Source organism: Brachycentrus maculatus, unplaced genomic scaffold (genome assembly GCF_059751285.1).
Source record: "Brachycentrus maculatus isolate JH-2025_06_01 unplaced genomic scaffold, ASM5975128v1 h1tg000203l, whole genome shotgun sequence".
In the NCBI taxonomy this organism is placed as follows: domain Eukaryota; kingdom Metazoa; phylum Arthropoda; class Insecta; order Trichoptera; family Brachycentridae; genus Brachycentrus; species Brachycentrus maculatus.
This window is the reverse complement of record NW_028280954.1, coordinates 921,569-942,370: the sequence shown is the minus strand read 5'-3', so window position 1 is coordinate 942,370 and position 20,802 is coordinate 921,569. Positions and strand designations below refer to the sequence as shown.

The window sequence follows — 20,802 nt, the reverse complement described above, 5'->3', positions numbered from 1 at the left end:
GCCCTATGCACCATTGGGTGCGGTTATAGATCAGGCGATGATGAGTATTAACACGTTACGCGATTACTATCACGGTGTGAGTGAAAGAAAACAGAGACGAAAGGTTTACGCGGAAAGTAGCCATAGAGCGCGCGGAAAGCGCTCATTCCGCTCCGAGTGACGTCATAGTGACGTCACGAGATGGCCCCATAACGCTCCAGTGAGTAGCTAGCTATATCTGGCTTGGGAGTTTTGTGACTAATTTTAGCATGTCGCAGAGTGATTATAATTTTGCCTGAAAAATGTGTACGTACTTCCAACACAATATTGACGCATAATGTGAGTGGCAAAAATTTATGAAGTATGAATGACATATCGCTCACTCCTTTCAACAATGATATATATAAAAATCATCGTCAATTTTCAGTTGTGCATGTTTTCGGAATGCCCAGAAAATGTACTATATCCCAGAAAAAGCGGCATATTTTAAACTTAATATTTACCCGCTACAGGGCAGAAAGTGTTGTTTTTGCATTTCGAAGAAAATATATTGTTTAATTATTTTTTTTAAATATACTTAATATTTTCAGATGGAGAAAAAACTAGGTTTTACCTTAAAAGATCTGTTGCACAGTAAAAAGTTCAATAAGCGGCTTGAATTTATTTGTAATACATTTTATTATATTTTTAAACGATACAAACATTCTCCTGAAAACTCAAGTCTTTTGATAAAGACGCTGTTGAAAAGAGTGAGCGATATTTGATTATAATCCATGATTCGGATTACTCACCTACAACTGAAAGAGTTTCTGCTCAATAAAAAGCTTCTTTCATCTCACCAATAGATGTCTCTAGTGAAATTCTAGTGATTCAAGCACTATGTTTCGAATTTGAACAATATATATATATATAGATGTTCCAAGAATTTGAGTAGTGTGATTGTCAATCATGGGTAGAATTGGTGAATGTTACACGTGTGTACGATGGTTGGTTGGTAGATTAGAAAATATAAGCGCAACCTTACGAAGGCTGCAAGTAACAGAACGGGCCAACCAGAGCTTCGGTATCAACCGGTAACAGCCGTTGAAAATTAGACAGGCGTCGAAATCGTATGAACAAAAAAAACGGCATTGAAGCAAGAGAATGATCGAAATGGTTAAATCGCTGTTTTACAATAAAAGGCAGTGGCGTGCACAGATAATTAATTAGGGCGGGCAGTACTACTCGGCTGTCCAAACTCAAAACACAGTAAGGGACATATTTTTTGTAGTACGTTTTTTTGCATTTTTAGACTAAGTAGATTCTACTTAGTCCAAAAATGCAAAAAAACGTACTACAAAAAAATGTCCCTTACTGTGTTTTAAGTTTGGACAGCCGTACTTGGTAAGGTTATTCCTTCCCGCCTCCGTGGTGTAATGGTTAGCATGTTTAGCTACCGTGTTGGAGGTCCCGGGTTCGATTCCCGGGGGGGGGGAGTGTGAAAATAAATTTGGTGATTTTACACTCTAATATTTATTTAATATTACTGGTCACGGAAACGCAGGAGTGATCACCTTGCCTCCGTGTGTTAACGATTAAGATAACTTACTAACCAACTAACCATCACGCCACTTCACCGCAGGGGTAGGCAGAGAGAATCGAACGCCACACCACTCTGTCTTTGCAATCATTCTTTGCCTCTTCTACATTCATGCATCTCCTCATAAATACCCGACGATTATGACTCCTGACCTGGCCGCTTTCAAGTATTTGACATCCTTGATTTGCCAAGTTTTCCTCGGTCCAATCAAGATAACACCGCGTTTGTATGACGCAGTGCCCTATGCACCATTGGGGTGCGGATAAGGGTTGAAGAAGACTTAGTAAGGTAGGGTTGCGTTTTTATATGTCACGGTTGTTGCGTTTTTATGTCACTGGTTGCGTTTTTACATGTCACACGGGTAAGTCAGGGTAGCACTGCTCTTCTGCCTGCGTGGAAGGCACGCCCCTGATAAAGGGGATATCATATTTGGCGATTAAGTCATTACATGGCCGCTTACAATATGCCTCGCCGTAACGGATATTGTAACATTATTTTTTGATCGAAGATAATCCATTTTTAACAGTAAAAACGATCGATCATCCACACGCGCAACGAAGGCAGAATTGGATTATATTATTTATACCTTCTTAACCCTTTGGCTACCGAGATCCGATATATCGGCTTTTTGTTTTTTGTTGGTACTCTAGCGAGAAATACCGGATCCGTCGGATCTGACGTCATGATTTATAAAAGTATCAGATACATCTTAGACAGTATGTTACGAGGGAGGAAGTACTACAGAAATGAATGTTCCGTGTCTGTCTGCTGTGCTGGTCGGGGTTGTGGGCGTCTGTGTACCGGCCAACGTCGAGTCGTAATCGGATGTAGCTGACTAATTGAACTAAACACTAATCCCTTTCACTGCCTACACTGGGGAACTTCTAGAAAATTTGGTGATGGACTTACAGCCTTGTATTATTTAGATTGGCAGTGACAGGTATATTGAAAGCTTTTAAATGTAAATTCACAGTAAAATCGGGATACTATTTTATGTTGTTTCACATTTTCAATAAATTTCGCAACTTAGTTGAAAAAAAAATTGCTTAGCAAGAGCTGATCTGTCAGGAAGCCTAGATGCTTCTGTATCAGATCTGGGCATGCGGTGGGACAGCTTTCAATGTAGACAGTATGTTAGGGATTCCTTCAGGGTTATGCAAAAAAATCAATTCATATTATGTTTCTTTCTTTCAAAATGTTACACATCGATAGTAACAATTAAATGATCAATTATATCTTACAATTACTTTTAATATTGTAAAAATTTAAGTTCCATTTTTTATTTATTATATACATATGTAATAAAATACCTAGGTACCTACCTATACATTTTATTAAGTACTTACAAATAGTACCTACATAAAACAGTTCTACCACCAGATGTCGCACGCGTCGCACTGAATAAAACAAAAGACATCAGATAGAAAAAATATAATATTGTTAACTGTCAGAATCAGATAGATAGAAAATTATTGTAAAGATTAATTAAGAATAAACTTTTATCGTCGTTTCTTTAATTACAAAGCAACACATTGTTTATTTTATTATTATACACCCACTTAACATATTATTTACACCCAATTTACGAAGGAAAATATTACCACGTTATCATATATTGGAATATAAACTTTTTTTGGATAATATATTTATATTTCTTAACTCCTTACCTTTCAAAACCTCGTCTTTTTTCATAACCATATATTTATTTCAAAGAAAAACTTTTTCAATACAAAAACGGTGTTTTAAGAAAAAAAACACAATTACGTCAAATGTTACCCGGTTTTAGAGAAAATTAAGTAGCGATTGAACGTATATTGGGCCTTAATTGTATTTTAACGAATATTTCTAACTATACAACAACTATAATGAATACTAATTACTATATTTATAACACAGAATGTAAATTTTCCAGTAAAAAAACGTAAAACAACTAGTAATTTATGGGAACCAGATTTAACCCTAGATAGCTAAACATTCGTCCACGTGACGACGCCCTTCTCCGAAAAAATCAAGTGCACTTCCCTGCACCCCGCAACTGCCAGGCTCTGTTTACGGAATAGCGATTTATTGTCAAATGTCTCTTACATTCATTCCTAATATGGTAAACCAAACTTGAGTGTCATGTAACCAGTTACTATTTTTAATAATTACTTTTGATAATTTTCACGTTTTTAATTGCGTAGTCCGCCTGACGAATGTTTAGTTACTATGTATATAAAAATATCCGCCTCCGTAGTGTAATGGTCAGCACGCTCGACTACCGTTCTGGAGGTCCTGGGTTCGATTCCCAGGGGGTCAAATAAATATTAGTGATTTTTTCACTGTAATATTTATTCAATATGCTGAGGGCTGATCACCTTTCCTTCATGTGTAAACGATCAAGATAACACTGCGTTTAAATGACGCAGTGCCCTATGCACCATTGGGGTGCGGATAAGGGTTTAAAAAAATAAAAAAAAATATACAAATAAAGTTTACTTGTCGAGGATTAATAATAACATATATAACAAATCAGGAAGAAAGTATACTTAATTATATTTTAATTTATTAAAGCATTAAAGATTTATATAATTTATTATTAAATTTAACAAATGTAACAAGAAAAACTAATCGTAAAATAGGTCACAAAGGTGTATCGAGACGTCAGCTACGCAAACAAGAAATGGATTTTTGCGCTAAATTAATATTAGTTTACTCAAATATTTGCTTGTATGCGAGCGAAATTCAATGCCATTTTTGTTTGTTAGCGATATCGCAGACGAAGTATTGAACTTTATGTTTTTAAATACACCATACGTATCCCTAATGTCGGGCAATACCTCACACCTTACAAATTTTGTTCAATGAGTCATTCTCATGTGTAATAATAAATTAGCTAATAAATTAATATGAAAAATCACGAGACTATCGGTAACATTCTTATTAAAATCTGCAGAGAAGTAAGGGAGATATGAAGGTTTAAATTTTAGATATTTTAATAAAACGAAAAACGGACACCGCTATACGTCATCAAATTTTACGTCATCGGGTGTGTTATGTGGCGTATCCCTTTATAGACCTGTAATAGTAGAAAAGTGAATTCGTTTTTGTGACGTCATTCGTTACCAACTTACGAAAACAACGCTTTTACGAAGGCGGATTTTCCAAAAGAAAATGATGGATGAAAATATTGATTATATCGGCTGTTATTAACACAAAACGAGTCTTACACAATCCTTTATAGGTTTAGTATGTAAAATTAGATATTCCTCGAGCTTTTAATCAGGGCAGGCAGAGAAGGGTTGGGTAAGGATAAGGCTTAGTAGGCACTGGTCGCGTTTCTATATAGAACGCGAGTAATCCAGGGTAGGCACTGCTCTTCTGCCTATATAGAATGCACGCCTCTAGCATTCTGGTATAGAATATTTTTTTTTTAAACCTTCCATTTCAGCACGCAATGGTGCATAGGGCACTGTATCGTAATGAAGAAATGTAATGTTTGATTGTCAATTAGGTGGGGTGATCAGTCTTACGCTTTGGGTACCAGTTCGGGGAGATGTAAGGCCAAATATTGACCAATTATTTTTTGACATCTCATCAAAGATGAAGCAGAATATGGAAGTCTGGGCATTTACGGGACTGACGACCGTCATAGGCTGGTTTAAATGATCACTTTACATACGTGTAACATTCACCAATTCTACCCATTATTGACAACCACACTACTCAAATTCTTGGAAGTTCTATATATATATGAACTAATTTAGAAACCTTGTTCTTGAATCACTAGAACTTCACTAGAGACATCTATTGGTGACTCTCATATTATATTAACTCTTATTTTGTATTTGGACACACTCAAAATGTTGTAAAAATGATTTACTCGAAAGCCAAGCAATATTATATTTAAACAAGTTTTATTATTTTTTGTGACTTGCGTTTATTATTTAGCTTGCTTACTTTGTACAAGGTTTATATATGTATCATCAAGTGAATTTCTGTTTCCTCTAACTTTGAAATAAAGAATGTTTTATTTAGATACGAGGTATTGTTTGCCGTGAGTGATGTTATTGACAGCCAAGTATCGCTGTTCGCGCTATGAGTGATGCGCCCTGCTCCGTACTAATTTGGGTCACAATTATTTCGCGGTATACAACACAATACTCACATATGCAACACACACAAGCAAAGCAATTTTATCAAACTGTGCCATCGCTTAATTTCTAATAAATACGGATTAAAAAAAATCATATATGAACTGGCAGTATAAAATGTCATAAAAAATAATTAGTATATGAATTTGGGATAATGTACTCAATTTATTTCAAAACTATAATTGATTTTTGAAATATTTTAAGCATTGAATTTGTTGTCCGACATAATAAATATATATATATATATATATATATATATATATATATATATATATATATATATATATATATATATATATATATATATATATATATATATATATATATATATATATATATATATATATATATATATATATATATATATATATATATATATATATATATATATATATATATATATATATATATATATATATATATATATATATATATATATATATATATATATATATATATATATATATATATATATATATATATATATATATATATATATATATATATATATATATATATATATATATATATATATATATATATATATATATATATATATATATATATATATATATATATATATATATATATATATATATATATATATATATATATATATATATATATATATATATATATATATATATATATATATATATATATATATATATATATATATATATATATATATATATATATATATATATATATATATATATGTATATATATATCAATATATGTTTTTATTAATTTATTCGGCACTCACATTGTGGTAATATCTATTTATGTTTAATTTAAATTTTAATCGGCAAATACCACAATTTCTTAAAATCTATTGTGACACGTGTTTCGATGCATTCCGCATCATTTTCTTCGCATCGCTTCAGGTACCAGTTCCGAGTAATATTGAATAAATATTAGAGTGAAAAAACACGTTGAATTCATTTATGCAATATTTATTTCCCCTCCCCCTGGGAATCGAACCCGGGACACTTCAGTACGGTAGCCCACAGTACAGACCATTACACTACGGAAGCGGACATATACATATATATCGTTGTCGTACAGGAGAAAGTGACCAACTAACAAAACGTAAAATGTTCAGGAGGGCCATTTCAGTTACTTTTGCTTAGCAAGAAAATAAACATCAATGCAGTTAGTCATTTTTAACAAGTCAATATATTATACTTCCAAGATATAGCTTTGGGATTTTTTCACTAAGCTAGTAAGATATCAAATAGTCATAAAACACGTTTTTGTAAAAAAAAGCACTTGGTCACTTTCTCCTGTACGACTACGATATATATACATACTATAATAGCATACATGTGCACACTAATATAATATAACTAACATTAAGTATTCATTACGTGTGTGCTTTGAGCACACACGTATTTTGAATAAATTCGCTAATATAATATTTATAAATTGGACGAAGTTTTGAGTGTAAATATTATTTCGCAACTTCGATAACATCACACGATGACACATTATCTAGCTTCAGCTGCTAGAATCCAGTTTTTTTTTGCGATTTTGCTAAAATTAAAAATACTTAACGATTATCGACCGACCTAGTCGACCGCCGTTTAGCGTTTGAGTAGGGTGGTTGTCAATCATGGGTAGAACGTTGAATGTTACACGCGTGTAAAGTGATCGCTAACCAGCCTATGACAGGTCGAAAGCCCTGTAAAGCTTAGACTTCAATATTCTTCTTCATCTATGTTGAGATGTCTAAAAATGAATTTCGTCATGTCTAAAATCAGTCATTTGTCGTCGTCAAAAAGAACGCATTAGAGTATTTAGGGAATGTCTAAAAATATAAATATTTATTTAAATTACATACATAAGTCACATATAACATTCCCGATGAGTAATTTCCATTACTCATTTTGGGACACGGGTATAACAATAAATAAGAAAACACAGTCAATAGGTATATAAAAAAGTAAGGTAAAGAGCATGAAAAAAAAAGAGAAAACATAACTATATCACTAACACAAATATTACACGTGTGTAAAGTGATCACTTAAACCAGCCTAGATGGTGATCAGCCCCGTAAATGCCCAGACTTCCATATTCTACTTCATCTTGGATGTGATGTCAAAAAATAATATGAACACAAATCGCTCACTCCTTTCAAGACGTCATATATATCAAAAATCGTCAATTTTCAACTGTGCATGTTTTCGGAATGCCCAGAAAATGTACTTTATCTCAGCAAAAGCGGCATATTTTTGACTCAATATTTATCCGCTACAGGGCAGAAAGTGTTGTTTTTACATATTGAAGAAAAGGTAGTGTATAATTTTTTTTAAATATACTAAATATTTTTCAATTGGAGCAAAAAAGGTTTTACCTAAAAGATCTGTTGCACAGTAAAAAGTTCATTAAGTGGCTTGATATTTATTTTTAATTCATTGTATTATATTTTTAAGCTTTAAAAACGTTGTCCTAAAAAATCCAGTTTTTTGATTTATGACGTGAAAGGAGTGAGCGATTATTTTTTTGAATAACTTTCAAATGGAGAAAATATCTAATAAGATCTGTTGCACAGTAAAAAGTTCAATAAGTGGCTTGATATTTATTATTAATGCATTGTATTATATTTTTAAACTGTAAAAACGTTCTCCTGATTTTTTTTTATTCCCGACGTTGTTGAAAGGAGTGAGCGAAATATTTTTCCATAAAGTATTTTTTCAGTTCATTCATTTTGGATGCCTGACCGGGTTCTATTTTTTATGTCAGGCAGCTTGTTTATATTTAAAAGCAATTCAACGTGTCTCCTTCGATATTTTTCTCGGTAGGTAGCCACGCAATACATTTATGATTTATTTTTAAATTTCACCTTTTCAATTCATCGGAAGGCCGTTTGACATTGAGAATGATTTATAAAGGTGATGTGGCTAAATATAGACGTGTAAAAATGGCCGTTCATTTGATATTTATTTATCCAACTCTGGATACAAAGGGTGGTCGGCCCGGATCGATACCGGCGACTGGGCGGCGTGCAATGAACTACAGTCTAACCTCGATATAACGGACTTTGGATTTAACTGACAAAAATCCTGTCAAATGTAAAAAAATAAATAAAAGCGTCCTGTTAAGAAGGCCCAGTTTTCGTTAAATCGTGTAACTTATTATTCCCGATGACATTTTACGTAATTTATTTTTTTCTCTAAACACAGTTTCTGCACTGAATTTTCAAGTTTAAAACATTCAAGTTTTTCTTCGAAATAATTGGAAAGGAGTTAAAAACAATAAATAAAAATATTTTTTCCATATATATCGTGGGTATACTGACAAACAACGTTAACTCCCAAAATCCCTGTATAATTAAAAGCTTTAATTAGGCTTTTAACCTGAATAAAAATATACCAGCTATTAAACTTAAAATTGAATTTACTTTTCAAACCAAATATATATGACATTTCAAACTGCTTAGTGTATTTTGCCAATTTATAGAACGATGAAAACTTTATAATATGCTCACATATTACTCACATACTAATAAAAGAGCAGAAACTCTTTTATTAGTCTGTGAGGTCCGAATCCTATTTTATTCCAATTTTCAACAATTCATTTTTATAAAACGGACTTTCGGTTTTAACGTACACTCCCCCCCCCCGCAATTAGTCCGTTATATCGAGGTTTGACTGTACACGTATCGAGACACGATATAATTTAGTCGGTTGGATGAATCGCTAAAAGGCAACCAATCACTAAAGACTCTTCAAAATGATTCATCGCGATTCTCGGAACTCACCGTTATCTCTTACGGGAGATGTTAACTGAACGTTACTCTGATAAGCTCCAAAAAGAGCTGCATATTTAACGCTTTGGCTACCAAAATCCGATATATCGGCTCTCGGTACTCTAGCGTTATATGCCGGATCTGACGTCATGATTTATAAAAAGATACATTTTGGACGGCATGTTTTTTTGCTTCCATAAGTTATCGATATTAAGATCATCCATTGATATTAAATGATCATTTATATCTTACAATTAGTTTCACAAAAATTTTAGTTAAAAATACTTGAAGAGAAACGAGAAAAACAAAGTGCATTAAACCAATTTTGTTTCCGCGAAAAGTAAGTTTAGTAAAGCTGTTATATTCTTCAAATAGATATATTTTTACGTGTCAGCGTTTATCAACAATATGCAATAAATTGATAAAAATATAATACAAATATTGCATAAGAAACATGAATTACTCACACCCCTACTCTATTCATTTCAATACCGGATGTCGCTTATTATATCGGGAAATTGTTTGATTTGCAGTGTTATGCGCACGGCGTAAAAAGGGTGTGGACATTAAGCGAGCAGCATTTACTTGTTACTCGTTTTTGTATAAGGTTGCATACATTTAATTTACTAAACTCCTATTATTTTTTGACATCTCATCGAAGATGAAGAAGAATATGGAATAATACCAATAGATGTCTCTAGTGAAGTTCTAGTGATTCAAGAACAAGGTTTCTAAATTGGTTCATTTATATAGAACTTCCAAGAATTTAAGTAGTATGGTTGTCAATAATGGGTAGAATTGGTGAATGTTACACGTGTGTAAAGTGATCACTTAAGCCAGCCTATGACGGTCGTCAGCCCCGTAAATGCCCAGACTTCCATATTCTTCTTCATCTTTGATGAGATGTCAAAAAATAATATGAAAATAACTCCTATAATTGGAGATAATCCAGATTTTGTGAACAAGTATTTGGACACACTCAAAATGTTGTAACTAAACTCCCGCGAGATGTTTTCGTCGCCATGATGAAGTTGAAATCTAAAAACAGATTTGTTTCAACAATGGTACAGAGTGTTTATGAAATAACAAACACATTTTACTTTTAAATTATTATTCATGTTTTATTTTTTAGCATAGTAAGCCCAAAAGTCCTGGTAGCCAAAGGGTTAAGGTCAAATAACAATGGAAAATACAAAGACATCAAAATAAGATTCTTATTCTTATTCATTTGTATTTGTCATTGTTTGCGAACCTTGACACGTTGGATGCGGCGCACGCACCAGGCGCGTGCAACAATCATTTCTCCCTGTGCGGATTACGCGCTGGGTGCGTACGACTGAAAAGTGATACCAATGGGTTGACTGGCTCAAAGGTATCATTGCGTAATTGAAAGTATGCCCTAACAGTCTTAGCACGAAATTTTATTTTATGTTTTACTTAATAAATACCACGTTTTCGTAAATTCTATTGTGACACGTGCTTCGATGCATTCCGCATAATTTTCAAACACTGATTAAAAATACACAGATAGATTTTACCACAAAGTGTCTGCCGAATCAATTAATGACGATATTTTATGTCAGTAAAAAATGACAACATTTTAAGTGTGCTCTTATACTATAATTATTCAATATTACCCCGAACTGTGGTACCTAAAGTGGAGGGCTGATCACATTTCCTTCATGTGTTAACGATCAAGATAACACTGCGTTTATAAAATGCAGTGCCCTATGCACCATTGGGGTGCGGATAAGGGTTAAAAATGAATGAAATACTTGTTCACAAATGTGGATTTTCTCCAATCGGGAGTTATTTTTTTACTTTATTTTTTGACATCTCAACATTTGTGAAAAATACGAAAGTGTGGGCGCCTGATTACGCCCAAATTACCAAGCCCGTGTCGGTCGTAAGCGTATTCTTCTTCATCTATGTTGAGATGTCATTATTTTATACGCGGCGAGCGTGTTTATTATACGGCTTACGAAGTACCGCTTATCGCGTATCCCCCGATAGCGCGCGTCGCGATCAGCTGTGCGGGCAGGCGGGCAGGCAGGCAGGCAGGTAGGTACGTAGGGGACACACACACACGTTAGAAAGTGACCCGGTGACCCGCTTCCGCGACCCACAGCGGCGACAGCTCTCCGCCGCGGACCACTTGCCCACCGGGCAACGCGAGGCGCCGGTATAGCACCGGGATGGGCGAGCAGTAGGAAAATACATCTCACAGTATCGCGATTATCGTATTCCGGTCAAATATGTTACTAACTGACTGGCTAACTTACCATTAATATGTTAAAAAATAATACGAAAAAGAGCTTCGAATAAGTAAAGGGCAAAATAAAAATGTTGTAAGAAAAAAGAAAGTTATTAAATAACCTAAATTGGGTATATTCTCGATATTATTAATATTTAAAGCATTTACTTTGTGGTTAGTCATTTTTACTGATTTATTTTTTTACAAAAATGTTAATAATATTAGTATATAACCACTCACCGAGTAAGTGGTCATATAATAAGTAAATTGGGTATGCTCGATTTTTCAAACGTTATTTTTGATAATTGTGAACATGTATGTTTTTTGTAAGCGGCCGTTACCATTTGATCCACCGGACCCTCGTGTTGAGGACCGCTGGTCTAACCGCCATGGGAACATGGGCACCGCGCACAGTACGGCACAGATCACGTCATCACGCGAACAGTAGAAAGTAAAACTGCGCACATCGCTCACTCCTTTCAAGAACGTCATAAATCAAAAACCACAATTTTCAGTTGTGGATGTTTTCAGAATGCCCAGAAAATGTACTATATCCCAGCAAAAGAGCAAAAGAGCATATTTTTAACTTAATATTTACCCGCTACAGGACAGAAAGTGTTGTTTTTGCATTTTGAAGAAAAGGTATTGTTTCATTATTTTTTTTAAATATAACAAATATTTTTCAAATGGAGAAAAAACCTTCAGGTTTTACCTAAAAAGATGCGTAGCACAGTAAAAAGTTCAATAAGTGGCTTGGTATTTATTTTTAATACATTGTGTTATATTATTATCATTCACAGTGAAGCGCCCTTGAGGTATTTTTTTACGAAAATGGCGCTATATAAGTTATCCAATTTTATTATTATTATTATTAAACTTTAATAAAGCTCTCCAGAAAAATCAAGTTTTTTTATTTATGACGTTCTTGAAAGGAGTGAGCGACATCTGGCCGATACCGAGCGACCACCGACCAGCGGGCGTGACCGACTGAAGGTGGCTCAATCGGCGACCGCAGAGGGCCGGTACCGACATTGGACACTTCACCAAGACAATAAATAACAAAACATTTATTCTTTTGGGCATACCAAGACGCCACGCACACCGGGAATTGCGTATAAACGCAGACCAGGAACAAAACTTTATTGAATTTGTTAAAAATGCATATGTATGTGGAGATGCATGAACGTGGAAGAGGCGAAGAATGTTTGCAAAGACAGAGTGTTTACAATATATGTTCTTATTTTTTCAATATTAAATATCCAATATGTATTCTAAATAATAAAAAAATCTAATAACTTCCATTTAAAAAAAATAGATATTTACATTAACTCAAGGTTTTCGGGTGAAAAAAAACTATTTTACATTATTTATAATACTACTGAAGTGAATAAAATAAACAGCACATGTCAAATCATTTTTTTTTTAATTATTCACAAGGACAAAAACAAACATTTTAAAAGCATAAACACGCGTTGGCTGATTAACCAAATTCAAAACAATAATAAAATAAAATAATAATCTTAAATATTTGTAGTTTTTGAAAGAGACGAATGTTAACCATGGAAAATTATAAAACAGGTAGATAAATAATTTCATATCTGTATTTGGGAATGTTTTCTAAGGATGGAAAGATTGATATTGAATGCTGGGAACAGAGTGAATGGTGCACTGAAATCAGTTATAATAAAAAAAACCCTACCGCACCCCAATGGTGCATAGGGCACTGCTTCATATAAACGCAGTGTTATCTCGATCGATTACACATGAAGGAAAGGTGATCAGCCCTCCACTTCAGGTACCAGTCTAGTGTAATATTGAATAAATATTAGAGTGAAAAAATCACTTATATATTTATAAAACCCCCCTGAGAATCGAACCTGGGACCTCCAGAACAGTAGGCGAGCATGCTGACCATTACACTACGGAGGCGGATTTTCAGAAATCAGTTATAGCAAATAAAAACCTATCAGCGAAAGCTAAATTTGCAATATACAATGGAGTCCTGGAACCAACCATAATGCATGGAAGTGAAACATGGAGTTGGTAAAAAAAAAAAGAAAGTATACTGAATGCAGTTAAAATGCGATCTCTCAGTGTGGCTAAACCGTGTATGGTAGATGTTCCAATGGTTAAATAAGGAAATAATGCAAGGCTGAGATAAGCATTATCGATAAAATTAAGAAATATGTGTTGAGATGCTGCCTAAACATGTGGAACGAAAGATTAAGGAAACAAAAGTGAAACAAATTTAAGAGGCAAATTTAGTAGGAAATAGGAGCAGAGTATGACCGAGGAAAACTTGGCACAATCAAGTATGTCAAATACTCGGGCGTGGTTAGCAAAGAATGTTTGCAAAGACAGAGTGGTGTTGCGTTTTATTCTCTCTACCTACCTCTGCGGTGAAGCACTGTGATGGTTAGTTAGTTAGTTAATGATAAATTGTCAAGTATGCAATCATATTTAGTCGAAACGGAAAACTATTTCATTCAACAGTTGAAACCGAGATGCTACGGCATGCTGACATTACGGATGGATGTTCCAATGAAGGGAAAAATGGTAAACTTCACTGCGTACATTATCATCACATGACCTAACTAATGCCAGGTAAGACCCAAGATCTGTGAATGTCCAGGCTTCAATATTTACTATATTTAATATAAAAAATATGCTTCAAATATGAAACACCTATTACACTGGGTGGAGGTACACCGGGACCTCCAGAACGGTAGCTGAGAATACACTAAAGAGGCAGACATACTTACAGCCTGTTCTAGGCATGTATTTAAGGTAGACACGCGCTTGAATGGAGAATACTTGCCACTGCTTCAGCTTCAAACATTTCTTCACTTTCGTGGTAGCACAGATTTCCGTTTTAAAGAAGCCCGGGAGAGATGAGTGGGACTTCGGATTACAGAGGTTGTCGTATTAGCAGGGGTTCGGATTATGGAGGTCCTTCAGTATTTATAGATTTGGCATTTAATTTGTAGCACTCCATATAATTTATGTACCGTAGAACGGGGCTACTTGAACTTTGATGTGTTATTTGAGCCCAGAACAAAAAAAATATTATTCTGCATTTGGTCTACAATAATGAACGTATCGACATGATTCATTGTTTCCCTGACAGGTGACACTTATTGTCACGATACTTCGATCATACTAAATAAAAAAAATTGTACTGGGGTCAAATAACACATCAAAGTTCAGCCCCGTTCTATGGTATTAAATGTGAAATCAAACACTGATTTTTTGAGTCTACTAAGTTGTATTTTATTGTTAAAAAACACTTAAAAATCAATTTTGTGACAATTGTTTCGCCTAGTTATGGCATTTTTAAACAAATGTCCTTCTCTATTTCTTAACCTTTTCCACTCTGACCATTTTTTCTCATAACTGGTCAGCTACTCTGATCAAAAAAATGCGACATTTTTTACCATTAAAATAAACATTTTGGTTCCCTAATTTTGGGACACTCTGTCTGGCAATTCGTATGACCATGTTAATTAAGATTAACTGTATTTATCTGAAATATTTTTTGATAGAATATACTTGGGTGATAGAGAAATCAGTGATTAAAGTTATACCTGCGCCGGGCCAGACATTGTGGCCCACGGAGCTGCCTACTAGAATCGTACAGGCCAGAATGCCTGGCCTACAGAGTGGTAAGAGTTAAAACCTATTATGGTCTGTGTTTTGAATACTACTACAAATTGACTGCCGACGCCATTGAAGAAAATGTTATCTCTCACTAAACACAAGGCTGCATAATCTGACGCACTCCGTGGGATAGAAAAGCAGATAGAGGACTTACCGTATGTGTGGTATCCCGACAGCTCCGTGCAGCACCCTGTATAGTTTGCTCTCGTACAACAGCTGTGGATGCCGCGAGTTAACAGGCTCCATTTTAATTGCCACTTCCTAAAAATATGTACAAAATTAATTCAAAAAATAAAGTTAGAAAAAGAAGGATGCAAGTAGACCGAATGCTGTCAAAATGCAATCTCTTGTGCAATCAATCAAAGTGCGGCGAAACGATATATGATAAATGTTCCAATGGTGATATAAGGAAAGAAAACAAGGCTAAGATTACCATTATCTTTAATGATAAAATTAAAGAAGGTGAGATGGTTTGGGCATGTGGAACGAATGAGTAAAGAAAGAACAGTAAAACAAATTTATGAGGCGAATGTAGTTGGAAAAAGGAGGAGAGAAGAGTGAGGAAAATATTATATGATCAAGTATTTCAAATACTTGGAGGTGGTCAGCTCAAGAGACGGAATGATTGGCAGAATGTATGAGGAGATCCATGAATGTGGAGCAGATGAAGATGCGAAGAGATCAGAATGATGACGGCTAAAAAAGACTCGGAAAATCCTGATCAATCAGAACCTAAAATCTGGTTTTGTGTCGACAGTCTACGTAACTAGAGGATGCATATGACTAGATGTATGTATATGAAGGAAGAGGGCATGTATGACTAGATATATGGATGTGAATGAGGCGAGGAGTGTATGTCAGGACAAATGAGTGTAGCGTTTTTATCCCATGCCAAAAAAAAAAACAGTGATGGTAGAAGTAGTAGCAACAAATGTATTACCGTAATGTGTAAATCAATGGTTCTCAAGAAAATAAGGGTTAAAAATAATAAATGTCAGCACCACAAGTGAAGAAGCTCAGAGTGAAGCACATTTACGCCATATGAGAAAGTAAACAGAAGAAGAAAATCAAAAACTATTAATTTGGAAAAGGTGAATTGCAGCTATTTCTAGGGCACTCGGAGTTGCATATCTGTACATGTACTCGTGTAACTTAGATAAACAAAAAACGGAGAGTCCCTCGTGTCAAATTGATAATAAATATTGGAATCAGAGTTTCACCAAAATTTGATACCTATTTCTAATAATGAGCCGCTTAGGCTCACAGAAATAGTATGAAATTGAAGTATTTTTGTAAATAATAAAAACACAAATATTTATCGTTCCTTTGTCTTAAAATCACTATAAATATTTTATTATAACTTAATTATAATGTCTACCGGTTTCGAAGCTAACCGCTTCTTTATCAAGACTGATTAATACTAAAACACTATCTACTAAACAAAATTCAAAATATTTTGACGGTTATGCAAAGGAGCTTGGGTAGATCTCAAGTGGCTTTATTTTTTTGTTGACTGCCAGTCACAGTCAAAAGGGATCGGGAATGATGGGTGATTGGAAACATATTTAATAACGGACATTTAGAAAAATCATTTACTTGTGTATTTATTACTTGTAAATTATTATTGATTGCCTTTTTAATTTCTAATATTTATAAGTAATCTTATTTAAGTCCTCTACAAATATTTTGAATTTTGTTTAGTAGATAGTGTTTTAGTATTGATCAGTCTTGATAAAGAAGCGGTTAGCTTCAAAACCGGTAGACATTTTAATTAAGTTATAATAAAATATTTATAGTGATTTTAAGACAAAGTTACATTTTAATTTTAAAATGGAAAATCACAAAGTTAGTGCTTCAAATATAAATTATATTTATCATTTCATTTAATATATATATATATTTTTATATATATATATATATATATAAATGAATATTATTTTTTCCCTGAAACGCAATAAAACCTGTCAAGTTGGCAGGATATTGTAACATAACTGTTTATGAATCCTAACCACAATGATGTTATCATTGTACAAGTCGCATAAGACTAGAGATAACCAATACAACACTCACCCGTTTGTATTAGATATCACCTCGTTTTCTTGTAATTGACGATGAAACTAAAACTGCACCAGGACAGTGCAGTGCCCTACACACCATTTCAGTGAGAATAAAAAAGAAGATGAAGATTATGATGGAAAAGCTACCAATGTGTCACATTAACACACTTCATACAGGAAAGATATTTCTACCTCTCTGGGTCAATTGATGCTTAAGGACGGGAAGGGTACTTTTACCTTCTGCCGCCCTCATTGCAAGGGCAGAAAAGAAGGAATTATTCAATGTTTTTATGTGAATATTATGTACCAATCTCTTTGTTAAGGTCTGAACTATATGTACACAATTATCAAATCATGTCGTCAGCTGTTCGCAGGCGTAAAAAATACCTGTCTGTAGAAAAAATACCTTTATTTCTAAAGGTATTTTTTCTAAGTAGAGAGATATTAATGATATTTTAATACATTTTTTGTTAAGTCAGCAATATATGTAACTAGTCGATAAATGATTTAATGTGTTGAATCATCAATAGGGGGCGTTGGTAGTCCAAATCATAACAGAATATGGAAATATCGGAGAATAAATCACTGTACCCCAAATGTGGAGCCAGACGCTATCTGACCCGCTATTTTCTATTTTGATATCCACATAGATGACAAAGAATATGGAAATCTGGATATTTACAAGGCTTATGACCTGTGATAGGCTGGTTAAGTGATCACTTTACACAGGCGCAACATTCACCAATCTACCTATGATTGACAACCACACTACTCAAATTTTTGGAACTTCTAGATATAATGTAATAAATAAAATAGACCAAGGTAACAGATGTGCCTCAAAGAATCGCAGAACAAAAGTGGAACTGGACAGGTCGTGCGGCACATATGTCTGAGGACAGATGGACAAAGCAGGTGCTTGACTGGCGGTCTAGAAGAGTGGGTAGGCCCCAGACAAGATGATCCGATGACATTAGGAAAGTGGCGGGCCTGCACTGGAAGAGACGCGTCCAACAGACAACTGTGGAAGTCCAAGAGGGAGGCCTTTGTTCAATACTGGACACAAGAAGAAGGCTGAAGTAAATATCTACCTTGAAGTCTGTACTTTCTCAGCATTTCTTCTCCATGTTATAATGGATAAATTTAAATGTTGTGGTTCACTCCTCTTGCTGCATGCTGATAGTGATGATAGTAATGATTTTTATTAGTGTACCGTAGAATGGGGCTACTTGAACTTTGATGTGTTACTTGAGCCCAATACAAAAGAAAAATTAAATTTGTATTTGGTCTACAATAATGAACGTATCGTGACAATAAGTGTCACCTGTCAGGGAAACAATGAATCATGTCGATACATTCATTATTGTAGACCAAATACAGATCTTAATAATTTTTTGCACTGGGCTCAAGTAACACATCAAAGTTCAAGTAGCCCCGTTCTATGGTATTCTTTATTGTTATTATGCTACATTTTTATTCATACTTTTAAAAGCATTAGCAGTAAATAAAATGAAATTAAAATAATCGGTGCATCTCTCTATTGCAATCACCCACAGATAAGATTCATCAACTGAATTTTTTTTTGTCAAATAATATCTAAAACTTGAAAGCAGAAAGCCCCCTTCAACATTTTTTATGTTTTTATTTTTAAATTGTAAAATTAAATAAAACCCATAATAATAATATCAAAAATAGTTCAATTCGAAATATTGTCAAATATCGCTCACTCGTTTCGGCAACGTCATATATAAAAAAAACTTGATTTCTCAGGAAAAGTTTAAAAATATAATAAAATGTATTGAAAATAAATATCAAGCCACTTATTGAACTTTTTACTATGCAACAGATCTTCTTCTTAGGTAAAACCTGAATGTTTTTTCTCCATTTGAAAAATATTTAGTATATTTAAAAAAAAAAATTAAACAATAGCTTTTCTTCAAAATGCAAAAACAACACTTTCTGCCCTGTAGCGTGTAAATATTAAGTTAAAAATATGCCGCTTTTGCTGGGATATAGTACATTTTCTGGGCATTCTGAAAACATGCACAACTGAAAATTGACGATTTTCGACACATGACATTGAAAGGAGTGAATGATGTGCAAAACATTTTGCAGGTTTGTTTTGCCTTTGATGGTAGTCATTGTGTATGAGAAGGCAACAACTCAATAGTTGGGATTATTGGTTTTAAAATTTTAAGTAAATAAAAATATTTTAAGTGAAAAGTAAAAATGCGTGAGCAAATTACTCCAAATTTAAATGAAAATTCACGGTATTTGATATGAATTAAAAAGAAAAAAATATTAATTTACTTCTGTCATTTCTATAGTTAACTAAATTTTGTGATAAACGGAACATTTTTTCTTAATTTCTATAAAAAAATATATTTATTGGAACGAAAAATAATAATGAAAAAAGCAGTACAAAAGAAATTTCTTATTCTAGTGCCTGATATACTTTCTAAGTGTAAAATGGCATTTTAGTGAAATAAAAAATAAAATAAAATATTAGAGCTTAAATAAATAGTAATTGGATGTAAATTGGAAGTAATTCGAGATAGGTGGGAAGAGAATAAATAGCAAACATCAATTGAAGGACGTTAGAAAATGCTGTTTCCATAGTCACAAAAATTGTTATAAGGCAATTTGAACTGTTAAATAAAGGAACAGCTGAAACTTAATCGATATTTTTTTTAAAGTAAAAAATATAAAAAAATGCATCCGTTGTAGGGAGTACTAGTAAATCCAGTTCGAAGAACATAACTGTTCTTCCGCCAGTGACAATACAATGTCGCAATACATTTCGAATATATACACGAACGGTGTAGTACATATTTTCTCGGGAAATGCATAGAACTTGGGAATTATTGCATTTAATCGACATTTTCATTCAGCAAATGCGAATTAACATCGAAATATTCGCGTTCCCGATGCACAAAAGAAGAAATAACGAGGTTTAATAAAATATGGCCGCCAAACGAAACCGTATTTCACAAGAACCAAGGATATTTTTAAGCAACGGCCCGACCCGTTTAAAGCCACACCACTTTCCACCGAATCAAATATCTACCACAAAAAACATTTTTAACGCTAACACACGATTATAGATGTATTATAATCAAGTTGCATTACCTCTCCATTTGAAATATTGATGCCCAAATAAATGTCACCGAAAGAACCACTACCGATTTTACGAACTATGCGATACCTTCCGGCTATCATTAAGTCTTTTTTATTCGTAAAGCGTAACGCCATGGTTGTTTAAAATAATATTTGATAAAAGTCTATTAATTTGCTTATGCTATCACATATATTGTTAAAACTGTTCACTGTCCAACAACCAACCCGCTCGACACCACTCAACACGCCGACATCTTCCCACGAATCATTTTGGATTG

General features: G+C 33.8%; 1 protein-coding gene across 4 annotated transcripts in view; it reads right to left on the bottom strand.

Moving 5' to 3' along the window:
• CkIalpha (Casein kinase Ialpha) overlaps positions 1-20,791 on the bottom strand; it is a 44,460-nt gene extending 23,669 nt beyond the window's left edge. For all 4 annotated transcript variants that reach the window (XM_088263816.1, XM_088263815.1, XM_088263814.1 and 1 more), the window contains exons 1-2: positions 20,537-20,791; positions 15,508-15,614 (exon numbers count right to left, since the gene is read on the bottom strand). In XM_088263816.1, the coding sequence (XP_088119942.1) occupies positions 15,508-15,614; positions 20,537-20,659 (230 nt within the window). In that variant the 5' untranslated portion in view covers positions 20,660-20,791. The remainder of the gene's footprint in view (positions 1-15,507; positions 15,615-20,536) is intronic.
• Positions 20,792-20,802: the final 11 nt, after the last annotated feature.